Below are 22,046 nucleotides of genomic sequence, written 5' to 3'. Positions count from 1 at the left end.
TGAATGGGCTGGGCTGGCTTCACTATAACTAAGAGGAGGGTGATGACGTGTGGGGGGCATGTTGGGAATGTTCATCTTCCAAAACATCAATCTATTTAAGCTGGGAAGGAAGAGCAGAAAAATACATGAACACCCCCTCCCCACACACACACACCGCTCCAGTCTCTCACCACCAACAGCTCTGTGGGATTATAGCAAGCCTAGGGCTGCAGTTCATGGACACAGCATTGTGAGGGAGAGGTGACTAGACTCTAATCTCAGCTACTTCAGGTGTTGAGTGCTTCACACTTAGTTCCTGTTGAACTTTTCTGTCTCTCTCGCCACACAAGGCTTAACCATGTACAAGATCAGTCCATTTGGCACAGAGCTGTTTTTGTGGTGATAAAGGAACTTCAGTGCAATTTACTACTACAGAACTTGCTGTGACGATTTGGCCCATAGTTGACTGTGAAACCTGGGAAGGGGAAAATGACCAACAAAAATCTATTATACTTTCCTGTCCTGTGAGCCTTGAAAACATTGCCTTTCTCACTAGAGAATCGTTCCTGTCTTAATCTTATTCTCAGCCTTTGTCATTACATATTTACATAAGCCATGTTTTCCCCCAGAGTTTAACTAAACTAATATAAATGAATAAGCAAGTCATATTTCAGTTGCTTGTTTATACTGTTTAACAATAATATAAACATTATAGACCTAGCAATATAGATAACATTTCCTTTTCTGATTTTCCTCTCCAGCATGTTTTAATCTTTTAGAATAAAGAATGATGCTTAACATTTCTTTTCTGCATCTTGCAGATCACCAGGAGAACCTCACTCTGAAAACATTGAAACTAGCCGAATGTAAGTATAGTAAGCAATAATTAGATGGGTTTTGTGTATTATGTTTAAAGCTCCTCTGAGCTAAGTGCAACAGCAGCTTTTTGCAAAAATAAATAAACCTTTAAGTGTACATTTAAAAACAAACAAGAAAATCATTTGGCTGTCTCCTTGCAAGACCTGTGCACTGTTGTTGTAGGTGAGTTGGTCCCAGGATATTAGAAAAACAAAATGCATGAGGTAATATCTTTACTTCTGTGTAGCTCAGAAGCTTGTCTCTGCAAGACCTATGTCCAATTTAGTATTTTTCTCCAAAAGAGTAGTATTTGGTTCTTAGTCTAGAAATGTAATTCTAACTGAAATAACATTTTTTTTTTAGAAGTTTCATTTAGTACCAGCCAGCAGATGGTAGCATAATACAGTATCTGAAACTTACAACCCTGAATTTAGACCTAATAGCATGTCAAATTGTACTCCTGAAGAAGAGCGCTATTGAGCTCAAAAGTTTCTCCTTCACCCAACAGAAGGTGGTCCCATAAAAGGTATTCTCCCACCCACTATGTCTCTCTAAATTATACTTAGGACCCTACCAAATTCACAGCCATGAAAAACATGTCACTGACTGTGAAATCTGGTCATTTGGGTGCTTTTACCCATAGATTTCAGGGGGGGATACCAAGTTATTTTAAGGGGGTGGTTGCAATATTGCTCACCTTATTTCTGTGCTGCCTTCAGAGTTGGGCAACTGAAGAGAAGCGGCTGTTGGCCAGGGGCCAAGCTGTAAAGGCAGTGACCCACCAGCAGCAGCACAGAAGTAAGGGTGGCAATATCATACCATGTCATCCTTCCTTCTGCACTGCTGCTGATAGTGGCTTTGCCTTCAGAGCTGGGCTCCTGGCCAGCAGCTGCCGCTCAGCGACCACCCAGCTCTGAACGCGGCACCACTGCCAGCAACAGTGCAGAAGTAACAATAGCAGTACCACAACCTCCCTTTTCCCCCATAACCTTGCTGCCCCTCCCCCCAGCAACAGTGCAGAAGTAACAGTACCACAACCCCCCTCCCCACCAATAATCTTGCTCACCCCCGCAACTCCTTTTGGGGTCAGGACCCCTACAGTTACAATGTTGTGAAATTTCAGATTTAAATAGCTGAAATCATGAAATTTATGATTTTTTAAATCCTATAACCATGAAATTGACCAAAATGGACCATGAATTTGGTAGGGCCCTAATTATACTCCTAGAGTTTTAACATCTCATTGCACACATTTGAAAACAACTTGATTAGTCAGATACTTAGCAAAATAGAAAACATCAGCTTTTGTATATTGTTGGAAGTGGGTTGCAGAACTAGAGAGAACGATCCTTGACCTGGTATGGAAACTTGTACAATGTAGTTTGTGCTTGTTTTCCATATTGATTATTGCAACTTCCAAGTTAGCTAATATCCAAAGCAGCATTATAATTATAATTAAATGTGTTCCCTGTTTATAAGAGCTGAGTAGAATCCAGGGCTGCTGACTTTATTGGCCCTGATTATTTTCAGGTTAACTGGAAGCATGCTCAAGTTATGCAGAAATGCTCATTCATACTTCAAAACGAAAAAGAAATTTGAAAAAAGGCTATAAAACTACTGAAAAGTAAATAAATTCTTTTGGACCTTCCTTTTCTACAGGTCAGCAAGGCACTTCTCAGCAAGGTTCTTTAAATTCTCCTACAGTTGGGAAGAAAAACTCTAGAATACAAAAAGAAACACACAAATATTGTAAAAAGAAAAGGAGTACTTGTGGCACCTTAGAGACTAACAAATTTATTAGAGCATAAGCTTTCGTGAGCTACAGCTCACTTCATCGGATGCATTTGATGGAAAAAACAGAGGAGAGATTTATATACACACACACAGAGAACATGAAACAATGGGTTTATCATACACACTGTAAGGAGAGTGATCACTTAAGATAAGCCATCACCAACAGCAGGGGGGGAAGGAGGAAAACCTTTCATGGTGACAAGCAGGTAGGCTAATTCCAGCAGTTAACAAGAATATCAGAAAGAAAAGGAGTACTTGTGGCACCTTAGAGACTAACAAATTTATTAGAGCATAAGCTTTCGTGAGCTACAGCTCACTCACGAAAGCTTATGCTCTAATAAATTTGTTAGTCTCTAAGGTGCCACAAGTACTCCTTTTCTTTTTGCGAATACAGACTAACACGGCTGCTACTCTGAAACCTAAGAATATCAGAGGAACAGTGGGGGGTGGGGTGGGAGGGAGAAATACCATGGGGAAATAGTTTTACTTTGTGTAATGACTCATCCATTCCCAGTCTCTATTCAAGCCTAAGTTAATTGTATCCAGTTTGCAAATTAATTCCAATTCAGCAGTCTCTCGTTGGAGTCTGTTTTTGAAGCTTTTTTGTTGAAGTATAGCCACTCTTAGGTCTGTGATCGAGTGACCAGAGAGATTGAAGTGTTCTCCAACTGGTTTTTGAATGTTATAATTCTTGACGTCTGATTTGTGTCCATTCATTCTTTTACGTAGAGACTGTCCAGTTTGGCCAATGTACATGGCAGAGGGGCATTGCTGGCACATGATGGCATATATCACATTGGTAGATGCGCAGGTGAACGAGCCTCTGATAGTGTGGCTGATGTGATTAGGCCCTATGATGGTATCCCCTGAATAGATATGTGGACAGAGTTGGCAACGGGCTTTGTTGCAAGGATAGGTTCCTGGGTTAGTGGTTCTGTTGTGTGGTGTGTGGTTGCTGGTGAGTATTTGCTTCAGATTGGGGGGCTGTCTGTAAGCAAGGACTGGTCTGTCTCCCAAGATCTGAGAGAGCGATGGCTCGTCCTTCAGGATAGGTTGTAGATCCTTGATGATGCGTTGGAGAGGTTTTAGTTGGGGGCTGAAGGTGATGGCTAGTGGCGTTCTGTTGTTTTCTTTGTTGGGCCTGTCCTGTAGTAGGTGACTTCTGGGTACTCTTCTGGCTCTGTCAATCTGTTTCTTCACTTCAGCAGGTGGGTATTGTAGTTGTAGGAATGCATGATAGAGATCTTGTAGGTGTTTGTCTCTGTCTGAGGGGTTGGAGCAAATGCGGTTATATCGTAGCGCTTGGCTGTAGACAATGGATCGAGTGGTATGATCTGGATGAAAGCTAGAGGCATGTAGGTAGGAATAGCGGTCAGTAGGTTTCCGATATAGGGTGGTGTTTATGTGACCATCGCTTATTAGCACCGTAGTGTCCAGGAAGTGGATCTCTTGTGTGGACTGGTCCAGGCTGAGGTTGATGGTGGGATGGAAATTGTTGAAATCATGGTGGAATTCCTCAAGAGCTTCTTTTCCATGGGTCCAGATGATGAAGATGTCATCAATGTAGCGCAAGTAGAGTAGGGGACGAGAGCTGAGGAAGCGTTGTTCTAAGTCAGCCATAAAAATGTTGGCATACTGTGGGGCCATGCGGGTACCCATCGCAGTGCCGCTGATTTGAAGGTATACATTGTCACCAAATGTGAAATAGTTATGGGTCAGGACAAAGTCACAAAGTTCTGCCACCAGGTTAGCCGTGACAGTATCGGGGATACTGTTCCTGACGGCTTGTAGTCCATCTTTGTGTGGAATGTTGGTGTAGAGGGCTTCTACATCCATAGTGGCTAGGATGGTGCTTTTAGGAAGATCACCAATGGACTGTAGTTTCCTCAGGAAATCGGTGGTGTCTCGAAGATAGCTGGGAGTGCTGGTAACGAAGGGCCTGAGGAGGGAGTCTACATAGCCAGACAATCCTGCTGTCAGGGTGCCAATGCCTGAGATGATGGGGCGTCCAGGATTTCCAGGTTTATGGATCTTGGGTAGCAGATAGAATACCCCAGGTCGGGGCTCCAGGGGTGTGTCTGTGCTGATTTGTTCTTGTGCTTTTTCAGGGAGTTTCTTGAGCAAATGCTGTAGTTTCTTTTGGTAACTCTCAGTGGGATCAGAGGGTAATGGCTTGTAGAAAGTGGTGTTGGAGAGCTGCCTAGTAGCCTCTTGTTCATACTCCGACCTATTCATGATGACGACAGCACCTCCTTTGTCAGCCTTTTTGATTATGATGTCAGAGTTGTTTCTGAGGCTGTGGATGGCACTGTGTTCTGCATGGCTGAGGTTATGGGGTAAGCGATGCTGCTTTTCCACAATTTCAGCTCATGCACGTCAGCGGAAGCAATCTATGTAGAAATCCAGGCTGCTGTTTCGACCTTCAGGAGGAGTCCACCCAGAATCCTTCTTTTTGTAGTGTTGGCAGGAAGGTCTCTCTGGGTTAATATGTTGGTCAGAGGTGTGTTGGAAATATTCCTTGAGTCTGAGACGTCGAAAATAGGATTCTAGGTCACCACAGAACTGTATCATGTTCGTGGGGATGGAGGGGCAAAAGGAGAGGCCCCGAGATAGGACAGATTCTTCCGCTGGGCTAAGAGTATAGTTGGATAGATTAACAATATTGCTGGGTGGGTTACGGGAACCATTGTTGTGGCCCCTTGTGGCATATAGTAGTTTAGATAGCTTAGTGTCCTTTTTCTTTCGTAGAGAATCAAAGTGTGTTTTGTAAATGGCTTGTCTAGTTTTTGTAAAGTCCAGCCACGAGGAAGTTTGTGTGGAAGGTTGGTTCTTTATGAGAGTATCCAGTTTTGAGAGCTCATTCTTAATCTTTCCCTGTTTGCTGTAGAGGATGTTGATCAGGTGGTTCTGCAGTTTCCTTGAGAGTGTGTGGCACAAGCTGTCAGCATAGTCTGTGTGGTATGTAGATTGTAATGGATTTTTTACCTTCAGTCCTTTCGGTATGATGTCCGTCTGTTTGCATTTGGAGAGGAAGATGATGTCTGTCTGTATCTGTGCGAGTTTTTTCATGAAGTTGACAGATTTCCACTCTATACGGCTAAATTCAGTGCCTTGCATAATCACAGGTTTCAGAGTAGCAGCCGTGTTAGTCTGTATTCGCAAAAAGAAAAGGAGTACTTGTGGCACCTTAGAGACTAACAAATTTATTAGAGCATAAGCTTTCGTGAGCTACAGCTCACTTCATCGGATGCATTTGGTGGAAAAAACAGAGGAGAGATTTATATACACACATACAGAGAACATGAAACAATGGGTTTATCATACACACTGTAAGGAGAGTGATCACTTAAGATAAGCCACCACACACCACACAACAGAACCACTAACCCAGGAACCTATCCTTGCAACAAAGCCCGTTGCCAACTCTGTCCACATATCTATTCAGGGGATACCATCATAGGGCCTAATCACATCAGCCACACTATCAGAGGCTCGTTCACCTGCGCATCTACCAATTTGATATATGCCATCATGTGCCAGCAATGCCCCTCTGCCATGTACATTGGCCAAACTGGACAGTCTCTACGTAAAAGAATGAATGGACACAAATCAGACGTCAAGAATTATAACATTCAAAAACCAGTTGGAGAACACTTCAATCTCTCTGGTCACTCGATCACAGACCTAAGAGTGGCTATACTTCAACAAAAAAGCTTCAAAAACAGACTCCAACGAGAGACTGCTGAATTGGAATTAATTTGCAAACTGGATACAATTAACTTAGGCTTGAATAGAGACTGGGAATGGATGAGTCATTACACAAAGTAAAACTATTTCCCCATGGTATTTCTCCCTCCCACCCCACCCCCCACTGTTCCTCTGATATTCTTGTTAACTGCTGGAATTAGCCTACCTTGCTTGTCACCATGAAAGGTTTTCCTCCTTCCCCCCCCTGCTGTTGGTGATGGCTTATCTTAAGTGATCACTCTCCTTACAGTGTGTATGATAAACCCATTGTTTCATGTTCTCTGTGTGTGTGTGTATATAAATCTCTCCTCTGTTTTTTCCACCAAATGCATCCGATGAAGTGAGCTGTAGCTCACGAAAGCTTATGCTCTAATAAATTTGTTAGTCTCTAAGGTGCCACAAGTACTCCTTTTCTTTTTGCGAATACAGACTAACACGGCTGCTACTCTGAAACCAATATTGTAGATATAAGAGCCTAACTGACACATGAAGAGAGATGGTCCAAAAGAAGTTAATGGAGGAAGGATGACTCACTGTTAGGGCAATATTCTAGGAGTTAGGTTTAAATTCAGTTCCTTCTCTGCCACAGACTTCCTATATCATGTTGGACAATCTCTCTGCTTCATATTGCCAGGATAAATGCATTCCAGACTGCAAGACGCTCAGCTGCTGTAAAATACCTATCATGCGTAGGAAGAGAATTAAGTCAAAACTGTTTTCCTTTCAACAGTTTGGCAGCCCCATTTTTGTTTTTTTTCTGTGATTTTTTTTTTTCCTTGTAGAATTTGGAGCTGAAAGGAATGACAATCTGAGGGTGCTGTGTTTGTTTTACACACAGACTGAAAAAATTCTGTTACATGAGTTAATGAGACAGTGATTGGAATCACTCTGATTATTCAGATCCCTGCACTTGGGCTAAAAATGATTGTTGACATGCAGATCCTCAAAATCTGAGTATTTTTGAGCAATAACTATACAATGAATATGGATATTACACTTGCAGAAATGAAGAACCCTGGAACTGCATAACTGAATAACCACATGGTTATTCATCACCAACTGCAGCATTTCTGCAGTCTGCCAGACGCAGTTGCTCTTAATACACCAAATGATACATTTTGTTTTAGTTATGCAGTTCCTGGCACTCTGATTCTGGATGTCTGATCTGCATAATCATTGTACAGTTAGAACAATAACTACAGTATTCAGTCCATGTACTCCAGCTAGTAAAGTCTGTCAGCCAGTTAGAATGCAGAGATTTTCATAATCATTTTCAGTTTTGCTAATTGCACTGTGAATATGCAGATTGATTTACTTTAGTGTACTAAGATTTCTCTACTCAGATCCTAGACTGTTAAAGCTGTGTGCCAGCATCATGAACGGCCAAATGCTTTTAATTCACTTCAGCTAAACCAGGAAAATGTACATTTTATATGTTTGATACTTTCCCTCTTCATGTGACTGCCAAACGGCAAGAATTGACATTTTAAAAAAAACAAAACATTTTTGAGTCTCTTCCCTTGCATTTCCTCCTCCCCTCTCTCCAGTGAAACAGGGCTCTTGTCCCCATAATAACTTTTATTTATCCAAATGTTTCGGTTTCATTGGATTCCCACTTCTAGCTCCATACTTCATTGACTCATATTTGTCAAGTTTTTGTCATAAATGTGCTTTTCACAGACCTCATTCAAGTGTCTGGTTTGTCCCTGCTATCTTAGCTGAGTTGCCTCATCCTTTCCGCCCCCTTACTAGATTCACACAATATCCCTTTCTAATTTCCTCCTTTCATTAGTCTCGCTTTCAAAGCCTGTTCCAGCTTGATTGGTGGGGGGGTTCCATTGATGCAGCAAGATCTAATTGCCTGCCTCATCAATATCTTCAGGCTATTGTCCTGATTCTCACACTACATCAGATATCCACTGATGCTTCTCTCCATCTTTCAAGGCTGGTGTCCCGGTGTGTTGACGAGACATTTCATTTCTGTGCCCCCTCCCCCCCCCCCGCTTATTCTTTTCATGTCAAGACTTTGAAACGCTAGGGGGTTTTGAGGCCTCCTGTTTCCATCACTACTTTTCTTGTGGTTGTGCTTAGTGCATAGTCGTCTCTTTGATGCTGCATTTCTGTCATATTATCACTTTTGAAAGAATGGAAGAAGGAAGACTCTCTAGCAGCTTCCAAAAATATGCCCAAACATATGTCCCTTACAGAGAGGCATGACTAGTACTTGTCTGGTCAAGGACTGGGTGGGCTTACATTATATCATCTGCTTTCAGATGTCACCCTGTGCCTTCAATCCTGAGAGTGGTCAATAGCCATCCCAGTCTCTTCCAAAATGCAAGTAAATCCAACACATAGCTCAACACTTTGCCACGGCCTCTGAATCAAACACACACATTTAATGCAAAGACACTGCATTGGCATTAGTTCGTTCTTTGCAGGTGTAAAGAGGGGCTATATCTATAGCAATACTTTCACATCAGAGTCCTGCACAATCCTATGTTTCACTGTCACCAGGCTGTACTAGAAATTCCACACAGCGCCCAGGCAACACATGCATTCAGAGAAAATCAATGCATTGAGGGAGCCATTGATTTCTTTGAAATGTCATGCTCTGTTCATCAGAAAAGCACGATTCAGCTTCCCAACTTAGAGCCATTACAGCCCTTGATAACTGGTAGCAACTTTAGTAATCCTTCACTAAGAGTGCCTATTGTTCTCCATGCTACAGCCACAGAAGCTTGAAGGTCATGTCAAGACTCTTCGGGACTGAGCTGCTTCAGATGCCAGCCTAAAATGTGTTGCTGCACAGGTTACTTGCAAAGCCACCACCTTTATGAAGCATTGTTACCCAAAGTTGTCATCTGAGCAGGAATCCGTTATTGGATTATCTGTGTTACAGAGCCTGTTCCCCATTTAAGGGTGCTTCAACTTTGTTTCCCCCTCCCTGCAGTAGGTATTTTTTGTTTGGAAATATCTCTTTACTCTCATTCTGGGACTGTCTCTGGCATTTAACCCTCAATTTCTCATTGTTGGAAGGTACATTACTTCCCTATTTTAAATCCATTGTTTCTGCTTTCATATTTCCATATTAGTCCTTGTTTTAGTTTGGAGACAGTCCTCGAGCCTTTGGGTTTCCAAGAGGGGGAGTTTAGTGGGGTGAACATCTTTTGGAGAAAGCAAATGCAGTTCTTGTTGTTGTTTGAAAATGTATTGCATAATTTAACATCTTGCTGTGAAGTTGCAAGAATAAATTTACAGTGGAAAACTTCAAGTTTAAAATACAGATGTACAAAAATGAATATGAATATACCTAGAACACTGTATGAAATACGCACATGAATATAAAGCAAATTTACAATATATCATTGGTTTATCACTTACCAATCCTGCTCCATATAGACTCTGGAGGGTTATGTAATTAATTATAGGTCAGTCTTTCTTTGTGAGTTTTTTTTTTTAAGGAGTTTTTTTTATTTGGGAGTTTCTGCCTCCTGCTTTCAAAAAGATCTGACTTTAGGACTATTAAAACCTGGCCCAGTATCCTCTCTGTATGGACACCAATCTGTTTCAAATGTACCCAACTGCTGGGTCCCACATGCATCTTGCATCACCTGGGTCTTGGCAGAGTCTAGTCACTGTTTAGCTCTGGATCTGACAAGCATGCCTCTTGTCAGAGTCCTTTGCTGGCATGTGAGACTCTTTTATGCAGACTCCCCAAACCTTGAAACCAGTGCTTTATATCTCCATAGCACCCAGTTGCTTACATATGCTTTCCCAAAGCTCTACCTAGGCTGTGGACAACTGGGCTTCTGCTTTAACTAACGCCTTTAGGGACAATATAGCTGGAAAGCAAGGAATGTAGGCTTAGCAAAGGTATTTCTTTAGCACAGAAACTCTACTCTTAAAAGTACTAAAGTTACAGATTTCTGAAAACAACAAAAAGTACCAAGGCACACCCTCCCCATTTCTGAGCTTTCCCTTTTGTGAGTCAGAGGTTGGTCACTGCTCAGGCTGAACAAAGTCCCTCTTGCCCTCTCTTCAGCAAGTCCTTACAGGTGGCGATGGTTGCTCCCTCTTACCCCGGCCTTAAATAGCCTGTCTTTTTGCCATGTACTCTACTGGAACTCTCCAATTCTCTGTCTCAATTGTGTATGTATCCCCTGTGGGCGCCCTCTGTGAAAAAACATTGCTCTATGGGAGGTGGCCAGCAGCTTAGAGACCATCAAATCCAGTCGCTTGATGACTTTTCGGTGATTGGCTTCAATGAGGTGGTGCAAACATCTCCTGGGCAGGGCTGCAGTCTGGAATGCAATTCAGTAGATTTGCCTTGGGTAAGTGTAGAATACAAGTTCAACGCATAATATGAAATAGAGTCTATAATTTGATACAAATATATCCCACTTCATCACAAGGACATAAGGGGCAATTTAGGCAGTTGGCTAAGGTGCTCAAAAAGAGCACCTATACAAGTTCTGGAGGCACGCAACATCTGTGCAGTTTCCCACGTGGCCTAGTGCTGCTGTAAGCTGACCTGGACATAATTCAATAGGATATATATTTTTAGAAAATAAGAATCACAGAAAAATTAGTCTTATATTTGTCTACATTATTTGTTTGCTTTGGGAGAATTCTAACCACCAGCAACCCAATTCAGTTTTGAAACACCACATGAAAAAAGTTTCTGCATTTACACTGGGGACAAGACTTTTTAACCTGGGAAAAAATCATGGAGGATGAGGGATAGAGAGGATATAATACTTAATATTTTATATATTTGGTATCAAGGCAATATACAAACTAACAAATCCTCACAGGCCAGTGAGGTTAATATGAAAAAGGGGATAACATTCACCTGTGGAGACAAAGTTGATGGTGACTTGATCAAGGCCACACAGCTAGTGGGGGAGTCAGGATTAGAGCTCAGGACTTTCCCGATTATCTGTCTTGTACTCATTCCTGTAGACTTCACTAACTGAAGAAGATGAGGAGGAAGAAAACAGAGGAAATGCTGGACATTTTTTTTAAATAACTGAACAGACCTTTCAGCAGTTTGAAGCCTATTTTGATTTTGTAATCTCTTAAAGTATCAATAAAAGTGTTAAAAAAAAAAAAAAAAAAAAACAACTTTAGTATAATAACTTGAGGGTGCTTCATTTAAACTTAGTAATAAACTGAATCTTAGACAAATAAAAACTTCTGTCTTCAATTGAGTTTATTCGGCGCAGTATACAAGCTATTACTTCAGAAACAAAAAGCATCCTCAGGTTAGTTTATTAAAGCTGCATTTTCCTGCATGGCCTTTTCAGAAATGACTGTTTTGAGAACTAAGGCACAGCCTTTTTTAAAGGTGGTCCAGGACATTTATATCTCGTACAATCCTTACTGCTTTACTCATGATCAGTACAATCATTTTCTAGAAACTACATCTCCTATAATTTTTCATCGTATAAGCCATTAAGTGTATAAAATGCAAGAACTTGTAGGATTCAGTATTTCTGAAACTGACGAGGGATAACTGATACGCAAGTGCGCTTTGGGGTGAGCGGTGGTTTGGCTATATGGGGGTGTTAATGTAAATAATACAATATGGAATTTGCTTCTGCATCCATTCTAGTTCTGTCATCATTATGCTAGCGAATTGGAGCAGGCAGACTGAAGACCAATGGCCATTAAGAACGTACCCAAAGTTTGTAAATTAAAACTCTTAAAAAGGTAGGTTTCAGAGTGGTAGCTGTGTTAGTCTGTATCAGAAAAAACAAGGAGTCCTTGTGGCGCCTTAGAGACTAACAAATTTATTTGGGAATTTATTTGAGCTTATGCCCAGATAAATTTGTTAGTCTCTAAGGTGCCACAAGGACTCGTCGTTTTTTCTAAAAGGGCAGTAGCTGTGCTCCCAAATTCAATGTACTTCCATAGCATCATAAAATAAGGCATGAAGGGAGCACCAGATCATGTAGTCTGACCACCTGTATATCACAGACCACCAGCACCATTCAAAACCCACATATTAACCCAACAACCAAAATATTACAGCTCACAGGGAGACTAAACTGCTATATGCCACAGGCAGAGAATAGGCTAGACCAAGTTGCACCAATACCTGAGGCCCCTGCAATGTCACGGAATTGAGATATGTCCAGATGGTCTAGGCAAGTGACATGCAGCCCATGTAGAAGAGGAAGTTGAAAAAAGCCCTGAGTTTGGGGAGAAATGCCTTCCCAACCTCATATATGGCAATCAGTTACACCCTGAGCATATGAACAGAACCAGCCATCCAAGCACCTGAGAGAGAGAGAGAGAGAGAATACTCAGAGGACCAGCCCACCCATCCATTGTTCAACTCCAGCTGCAGCCATCCTTGATGCCTCAGAGGAGGGAGACAAAAAAAAAATTGAGAGGGGGGGAAAAAATCCCTTTGTGACTGACTGACACCCTGAAGCATGAGATTTAGGAACACAAGACATAAACCGAAAGGCCCCCACAGGGCTGCTGAGTCCAAACTTCTACCATCACAACCAACCCTTTCGTATACTTCCATCCATAAATTTGTCCAGCTCTCTCTCCAAACTAATTAGGTATTTGCTTCCACAACTCCTATTGGGAGGCTAAACTGTTCTTCCAGTCTCCTCTCATAAGATAGGCCCTCTATTCCCCTGACCATCCTAGTAGCTATTCTTTGCACATGTTCTAGTTTGAAATAATTTTTTTTTTAATATGGGTGACCAGAATTTTACCCAGTATTCCAAATGAGGCCTTACCAGTGCCTTGTACAATGGTGTTAATATTTTTCTATCTCTACTGTAGCCTGATGCATCCTGGTATCATATTTGCCTTTTTTGCAGCTGTATCATACTGAAGATCCTAGTCATCCTGTGATCAACCAGCACATGCAGGTCTCTCTCATCTTGTGTCATTTCCAGCAAATGAGCCCCTAGCTTATAGCAAAAAGAAAAGGAGTGCTTGTGGCACCTTAAAGACTAACAAATTTATTTGAGCATAAGCTTTCGTGAGCTACATGCTGTAGCTCACGAAAGCTTATGCTCAAATAAATTTGTTAGTCTGTAAGGTGCCACAAGTACTCCTTTTCTTTTTGCGAATACAGACTAACATGGCTGCTACTCTGAAACATATCTTATAGCAGAAGTTTTTATTATTTGACCCTAAGTACGTTGCCTTGCTCTTTGTACTGTTAAATTTCATCCCATTTCTGTTTACTTCAAGATCACATACTTTTTCCTGCATGCTCTTCTGATTCTCCTCTGTATTAACAATACCTTCCAACTTTGTGTCATTAGTACAGCTGTCGATTTATTGCAGTTAACTCCCACGATTAACTCAAAAAAATTAATCGTGATTAATCACAGTTTTAAACACATTGTTAAACAATAGAATACCAATTGAAAGTTATTTAAATATTTTTGGATGTTTCTACATTTTAAAATGTATTGATTTCAATTACAACACGGAATATGAAGTGTACAGTGCTTATTTTATATTTTTATTAAAAATATTTGTACTGTAAAAATGATGAAAGAAATACTATTTTCAGTTCACCTCATACAAGTATTGGAGTGCAATCTCTTTATCATGAAAGTGAAACTTTAAAATGTAGATTTTTTTCTGCTTATATAACTGCACTCAAAAACAAAACAATGTAAAACTTTAGAGCCTACAAGTCCACTCAGTCCTACTTCTTGTTCAGCCAATTGCTAAGACAAACAATTTTGTTTATATTTGCGGGAGCTAATGTTGCCTGCTTCTTATTTACAGTGTCACCTGAAAGTGAGAACAGGCATTCAAATGTATGGCACTTTTGTAGCCAGCATTGCAAGGTATTTACGTGCCAAATGTGCTAAATATTTGTATGCCCCTTCATGCTTCAGCCACCATTCCATGCTTCCATGCTGATGACGCTAGTTAAAAAAAAAAATGCAGTAATTAAATTTGTGATTGAACTCCTTGGAGAATTTTATGTCTCTGGCTCTGTTTTATCCGCATTCTACCATATATTTCATGTTGTACTAGTCTCAGATGATGACTCAGCACATACTGTTCATTTTAAGAACACTTTTGCTGGAGATTTGACAAAACTCAGAAGGTACCAATGTGAGACTTTTAAAGATAGCTACAGCATTCAACCCAAGGTTTAAGAATCCGAAGTGCCTTCCAAAATCTGAGAGGGATAAGGTGTGGCATATGCTTTAAAAAGTCTTAAAAGAGCAACACTCCAATGTGAAAATTACAGAACTCAAACCACCAAAAAAGAAAATCAACCTTCTATTGGTGGTGTCTGACTCAGATGATGAAAATGAACATGCGACGCTGGCTACAACAGTGCCATGCAGACACCTGTTTTCACTTTCATGTGACATTGTTTACATTTGCAGAACATAATGCTGCCCACTTCTTGTTTACAAAGTTGTTTGTCTAAGCGATTGGCTGAACAAGAAGTAGGGTTGAGTGGACTTGTAGGCTCTGAAGTTTTACATTGTTTCGTTTTTGAATAGTTATTTTTTGTTCATAATTCTACATTTGTAAGTTCAACTTTCATGATAGAGATTGCACTACAATACTTGTATTAGGTGAATTGAAAAATAGGATTTCTTGTTTTTTATTGTGCAAATATTTGTAATAAAAAATAGTGAGCACTGTACACTTTGTATTCTGTGTTGTAATTGAAATCAATATATTTGAAAACGTAGAAAACATCCAAAATATTTAAATATTAAGTATTCTATTGTTTAACAGCGCGGTTAATCACAGTTAATTTTTTTAATCGCTTAACAGCCGTAATCATTAGAAAATTTTATTAGCATACTCCTACTCTTTGTGCAAAGGTCATTAATAAAAATAGTGAATAAATCGGTCCTAAGCCTGATTCCTGAGGAACTCCACTAGTAACTTCTCTGTAGTCCGATAGTTCCACCTTTCAGCACAACCTGTTGCCTTATCCTCTTTAGCCGGTTCCTTACTCACCATATAATTCTTGTACTTCATCATCTTCTCTAATTTAACGAATTTTCCATGTGATACCATGTCAAATGCTTTACGGAAGACCAAGTATATTAGATCTGCTGCATTTCCTTATCTAAAAAATGAGCTAACTTAAAGAATGATATAAGGTTAGTCTGGCATGAAGGTAAACATATGATGCATTACATACCCTTTTCCGTTTACCTCCAAGAGTTCAATTATTCTTTCCTTCAAATTTTGTTCTAAAGCTTTGCATGCTACTGAGATTTAACTAATGGTCTGTAATTCAGGATCACTTTTTTTCCTTGGATCACATTTCCCCCTTTTCTTAAATATTGTACAGCGTTAGCTATTCTCCCATAATATGGGACTACCCACAAATAGATTTACTTAAAAATTCTTGCTATTGGACTATTAATTTTACATGCTACTTCCTTCAGTATCCTGGGATGGAAATTATCCAGATCACAGTCAGTGCTTTAAGATTTTCTTCCACCTTGGATGTGGTAATTTCCATTTCTGCATACTCATTTCCATCAGTCATTCTGTCTTCATAGTCATGTTCTATATTGACAGGTTTCAGAGTAGCAGCCGTGTTAGTCTGTATTCGCAAAAAGAAAAGGAGTACCCGTGGCACCTTAGAGACTAACAAATTTATTAGAGCATAAGCTTTCGTGAGCTACAGCTCACTTCATCGGATGCACTGTTTTTTCCACCAAATGCATCCGATGAAGTGAGCTGTAGCTCACGAAAGCTTATGCTCTAATAAATTTGTTAGTCTCTAAGGTGCCATGGGTACTCCTTTTCTTTTTATGTTCTATATTATCATCCTTACTGAAAACCATAGTAAAGTATTTATTTAGTTTTTGGGCCATACCTACATTATTTTTAATCTCCCCATTCACACTGCATAGCAGTCCAACCTCATTCTTTCTTTCTTCCCTTTTTATTTATATAACTAAAAAATCCTTGTTTTATTTATTTTAATTTCCTTGGCAGGAGCTAATTCAGATTGGCTTTTAATAGTTCTTGCTTTATTCCTACATATTCTGACCTCTAAGATGTAGCTTTTGTTGCTGATCAAACCTGTCTTCCTTTTAGGCTCTCTGCTTACTCCTAATAACTTTGAGGTGTTTATTCATTTAGTTGGGTCTGAAGCCTTTTCTCTACCAAGTTTTTTCCCCTTGCTTAGGATGCAGATTGGAGATAGTGTTTGTACACTTGATTTAAAGAAATTCCAAGCTTCCTCCACATTTAATTCATAGTCTGTCCCGTTAAAATCAAAAACCATAGATGACAACCTGGTTTTGATTATCCTTTCCTTTAATTTAAACTGAATCAACTTGTGATCACTCAATCCAAGGTTATTTCTTATGACCAGCTTTTTTATGATGTTCTCAAAGCTTACCAAAACAAAGTCTAAAGTTGCATCATTTCTTTTTGGTTCAATGGCTACTTGATGAAGAAAACTGTCGCCTGTCACATCTATGAATAACTGTGCCCTGTTGTTGTTTGTAGCATTAACTTCACGGATATAGACTGGAGAATAAGTTTCCCATTATGACACAATTCCCAGTAGTAGTTCTCTTTCTAATAATATTAAAGAAATCTCTATCCATAGCTGAGTCCAACCCTAGAGGTCTGTAGCAGACTCCTAACACTATCCCAATAGAACTTCTTTATAACCCTTCTCTGAAGTCACTTTGGCCTGAATAGATTTGTTTTGTCTGTAGTATCACTTCTTTCTTCTTCACAGTTTACTGCATCACTAATGTACAACACTATCCCACCACCTTTTATATTTCTCTCCTAAATAGCTAATACCTCAGTTCTAGTCATGAGTACTTTTCCAGGATGTTTCTGTAAACCCTATAAGATCCATTTTGTCCTTGAGTAATTCCAGTTCCTGCATTTTATTGCCCAGACTCCTTGCATTTGGGTACAGGCATTCTCAGTTGTTTCCCTTGGACTTCACCCATTTTCTACCCAGATTAGCCTTCAACTAACTACTGTTGTGCCACAAGTACTCTTCATTGTTTTTGTATTACCTACCTGACTGTTGCTCCTATCTGTCTGCCTATCTAAATTTTCTCTTAGCTGTTCTTATTCTTACCTTCTCATTTTCCTTTATTCCTTACTGTTTTTTCATTTAGCTGATTTTCCTCCTCCTCAGTATTGAAGCCAGGCATAGACATTATATAAGTCTCTCTCAAAATCATCTTCCCTCATTCCCTACCGTAAAACCCTTCTTATCAATCATTCCAGTCTCGATTCCAGAAGGCTAGTATCCCAGGTAAACAAGTGGAGTCCATCAGTTGAGAAGAGCTTTCTTTCTGTGAATGCCTTCCCATGGTCAATCATCCCAAAATCTTCCTCAGAGTAATCCTTGAGCCATCTATTCATCTTCATTATCTTGCCACATCTTCGCCCTCCTTCTTTAGGGACTGAAGATCATTTGAGCTTCCACATCTTTTTAAGCATCTTTCCAAGCCTAGTGTAATTATCCTTGATCTAGTCCATTGGGATTTAGCAAGGTCATTCATCCCGACATTCAACGCAGTCAGTGGATTATTTTCCCCCCACCCCCATCAGGATCCTTTTGAAATTCATGTTCATATCTTGTATCCTTTCTCCTGACAGATAATGAACTCTTCTGTCTCTCTTAGGTCTGGTGACAGGCCTGTCCATTCTTCTTAGGATGGAGTCCCTGGTCACATAGAGACCTGTCTCTTCCTGATGTTGATATGAATCTCACATTCTTTTGCAGTCCCCTGTACATCATCTTCATTTTTCCTTGGGCTCCAGTCCTTGGCTAGCTCCATTCTCTCTTCTGCAAGGACTGACTTCCCTTCTTTTCTTCCTCGATATCCCATCTGCCTGTTTCTTCTCCTCCTTCAACTCTATTTCACGTCCACTAGCTGGTCTTTTCCTCTGCCTTGTCTTCATGGTCACATTCTTCCATTGATCACCCTCCTCCTCTGGCAGTCTGCCCTCCGGGTCCTTTTGTGGACACCTGACGAACAAATATTGAGGAGTTTGTGCCACCTCCTCTTTTGGATTAAATCATCAAATCCCCATCTGAATTCTGTTATCTCCAGCTGCATCTCCAGTTCTTGAATCTTCTCTGTCATGAAGGCTCTATCAGGTTATAGTTTATATGTAAATAGCTTCCATCAGAGGTACATACCACATCTGACCATCTTCTTTGTCTCCTCTCCTCCTTGGGCACTTCTAGTGTGCTGCTTCAGTAGTCATCATCATCTTCACTTCGTAGTCCCTACTTCTAGGGGGGGAAAAAAGAGGACAAAAATGCCTGCCTCCAAACTCACATAAATTTCACTTTTAGCTGCTAGTTGTTCGTTTCAGCTACAGTTGTTCCCAGAAGTGCATTATAAAAATACTGCAGCTGTATCAGTGATTTAATATTTTGTCTTGCAAGATCTCCTATTTGCTCTTTATTATATAAAAAATAAATGAAACAGTAATTCATGAATTAAAACATCGACATTTTAAATTATTTTTCTTTCATTTTCTACATAGAAAATGAACACTATTTTTCTTTTACTTCCTTAATTTCCACGTGATGCCTGTTGACATAGTTCACTTGTTGAGGATAATCTAATGCTGATTTTTTTTTCATTGTGCTTATTAAAGAAAGGAATTAGATGATGATAATGCTGCCTTGGTACTTTGAGTTCCTACTGAATTATTAGTATAGGAGATTGTAAACTTCAGTGAACATTAATGTATATGTTTTCCTAAAGGCATTAAATAGTGATGCTGCTCTGTACATAAAAGTATAAAAGTTAGCATGCGTGTAATCCTTTTTTTAAAAAACCCACCATACCTTTATACTGTTCTTGTGCTAAATTACTACAAAATCTTATTATGCTTCATTCAAAAATGTGTGGTTATGTAACACTTAAAGGTTGGTGGTTGTTGTTTTTTTTTTTTTTTGCACCAGTTAGTAACCTACACTAATACCAGATAACAGAACTTTGGAATTTTACTTGTGAATTCTTTATTCAAATCAAAACGGTAGACAGAGATGTGGTTTAAATTTCTTCTGAAGCTGATAAAATGTTTATACATCTCTCATTTGCTTGGTTGCTTAGTTATGTATGTGTTGCGCTTACATGTTTAGCTTATTCACCATTTCTTGTGCAAGTGTTGAGTTATTTGAGAAATGCAGATTCATGTGCTATCACGTATTTAAAATATAAATTGAATTGAATTGTTCAATAAAACAAATAATCCCCCATAATCTATTCCACAATTTGCATACTCGCCTTGGGCAAGGTAAAATCTATGATCTTGAAACCCAAATTATACTATTTAACAGACAAACTTAAGAGGTTAGTTCCTAATAAAAATTAAAACGCCTTTGAACTTGTGGTTACTTGTAATTTAATTGTGGCATATTTATAAAGGGATGTCTGTAAGCATTCTCCATTATTCTACAAAAACAGTCAGTGTAAGTTAAAGTTTATTTAAAATAAAAACCAAGATTTCAGATATTTCTTTGTAATAGCTAAAAGCAAAATTGTCTGTGATTTTGGGGAAATTTACACACATTTCTGGAAGAAACTAGACATACCAGGAGGACACTGCCTATGAAATACTCTGTTTCATTCAAGCAGTTTTTAGATGTAGGTATTAGTGTATAATACTTTTAAACTGAGGGGAGTCTGTATAGGATTTCTACTGTCCTGCTTGACTTAGGGCTTGTCTATATGGGGAAATCTACTGGCATTATTATACCACTCTAGTTGTACTGGTATAATTCCTCGTGTGGACTTCTTTCTCTGTTTAGCTTATGTCACTTGCACACACTTTTTGCGTTATTTTTAACTCTATGGGTTTAGATACAGAAAAATAGTTAAAATAGAAATAGAAAAATAGAAGTATATTTAAATTGGTACAAAAATAGTGTAGATCAGTCCTTAGTGTCAACATTAACAATTTCATTGCTGATCTATTTCCAGATATGTATTTATATTGCCCCCCCATTGTTATCAGATTTTGTCATTATACTTTCAATAACCCTGCGAGATATGCAAGTATTAAAGACTAAAACCCTGTGTATACTACATATTCTTCTTCGAGTGATGGTCCGAATATGTATTCCACACATCTTAGCAGTGTCCGTTCACCTGCATGTGCGTGGTGCGTTCCTTTCTGTTCCTAGCCAAGGATATAATAGGTAGTGCGGGTCAGCACCACTCCGGCTCCCTCTTACTGCTGAGTTGGAACCCCTGTTCCTTCATGCTCTTAGTTTTGCTCTGAGAATGACCACTCCTTGTTCAATGTACATAGTTTTAGATAGTTGTATTTTGTCATTTTAGAGATAGCAAGTAAGTTAGTTATAGTCCTTCCCTTCTTCGGGGACCATCCCCACCCATGGAAACTATGCTCTGGGATTCCAAGATTTAAAAATTTTCTCCTGCCTGTGCTCACTCTGTGAGTGATGAGCACCAGAGGTGCCTTTACTGCCTTGACAAGGCACATATCATGGCTCGCTGCTCCATCTGCAAGTTCTTCCCACCCCAAACCAAGGAAGCTGGAGAGCTTTGCCTCTGTAAGTACTTGATGGAGGAAGCCATGCGACCAGAACCCCTAGTACAGCGTCCGTCTCCAGCGGTGAGCGCCCCTGTGAACGCTTCCCATGCCCTGGATCCATTGGTACCAAAGTGAAAGGTCAAGTCCTGACAGGAGAGTAAAAAAACACTCTCATGGGCATAAGAGCGAATTCCCAATGCAGACTGCTCCTAAGCACAGCATTTCCTCCCCGTGTGGCAGGTAAGGCCAGGTGCAAATGGAATCTGACCATACCGATGACTGCTCCAGTAGGCAAGGATATCGCCCATCCCACCGTTACCCCTGCACCTCTTGGATAGGCCGGTCCCATGGACACCACCTGGGCACTCTGGCATTTCCAGAGGCATACCACAGACTCCTTGACGCTCTGAGCCTTTTGTGTCAATGGAGGAGCTGATCCTTCCATAACCACAGTCCACTCCTCTCTGGACCCCCCATTCACTAATGTCATCCCCACCCCAGCAGATGAACCTCTCCTACTGCTGCCAGAGAAGCCCATAGCATTACAGCATTGCAACCCTCCAGTACCAGTGGTCCCCCTATTGCCAGATCCATCTTCGGAGTCTGAGGAGTTCTTGGAGCCAGAGCCTCATTTTCTCCAATGTCCCACTGAAGTCTGGACTTCCAGCTCAGATTACCCTACCCCCTAGCATATGATCCAGCAGCAGAGACCTGGTACCGCTACCTGCAGGGCCCACTGCATCCTAGGGAGCCGTCTTCTTGGCCAGACCGGGCACCCTGGGATCCCTATCGCGGATGCCAGGCACCACTGCAGGCATCTTATTAACTGTCTCCTGTTCACCCGGCAGCACCACTAGTCTATGAGGAAGAGGCAGACATCAAACCGGTACCATCAGCTCCACCGGTCTCCGCTGCTGCTTCATTGTCGGGCGAGGTGCTTAGTCCTCTCCCACTCTCTTTGCATGACAGTCGCCTGTACCAGGACTTGCTCCAGAGGATAGCGGCAGACCTGGGGATTCTGTTGGAAGAGGTCCAGGACCCACAACATCAGCTCCTGGACATACTCAAAACCTCGGATGGCTCTATCCGTTAATGAGGCCGTTCTTCAACTGATGCAGGCAGCATGGCGCACTCCT

The 22,046-nt window shown here is 40.5% G+C and overlaps 1 protein-coding gene across 7 annotated transcripts in view; it reads left to right on the top strand.

The window, feature by feature from the left end:
- UBE3A (ubiquitin protein ligase E3A) overlaps positions 1 to 22,046 on the top strand; it is a 109,002-nt gene that overhangs the window by 40,655 nt on the left and 46,301 nt on the right. For all 7 annotated transcript variants that reach the window (XM_038388304.2, XM_043492001.1, XM_038388278.2 and 4 more), the window contains one exon: positions 801 to 845. In XM_038388304.2, the coding sequence (XP_038244232.1) occupies positions 801 to 845 (45 nt within the window). The remainder of the gene's footprint in view (positions 1 to 800; positions 846 to 22,046) is intronic.

The sequence above is a fragment of the Dermochelys coriacea genome, chromosome 1 (genome assembly GCF_009764565.3).
Source record: "Dermochelys coriacea isolate rDerCor1 chromosome 1, rDerCor1.pri.v4, whole genome shotgun sequence".
Taxonomy (NCBI): Eukaryota; Metazoa; Chordata; order Testudines; family Dermochelyidae; genus Dermochelys; species Dermochelys coriacea.
The sequence above is the reverse complement of the archived record's forward strand: the minus strand, read 5'-3'. Positions and strand labels throughout refer to the sequence as shown.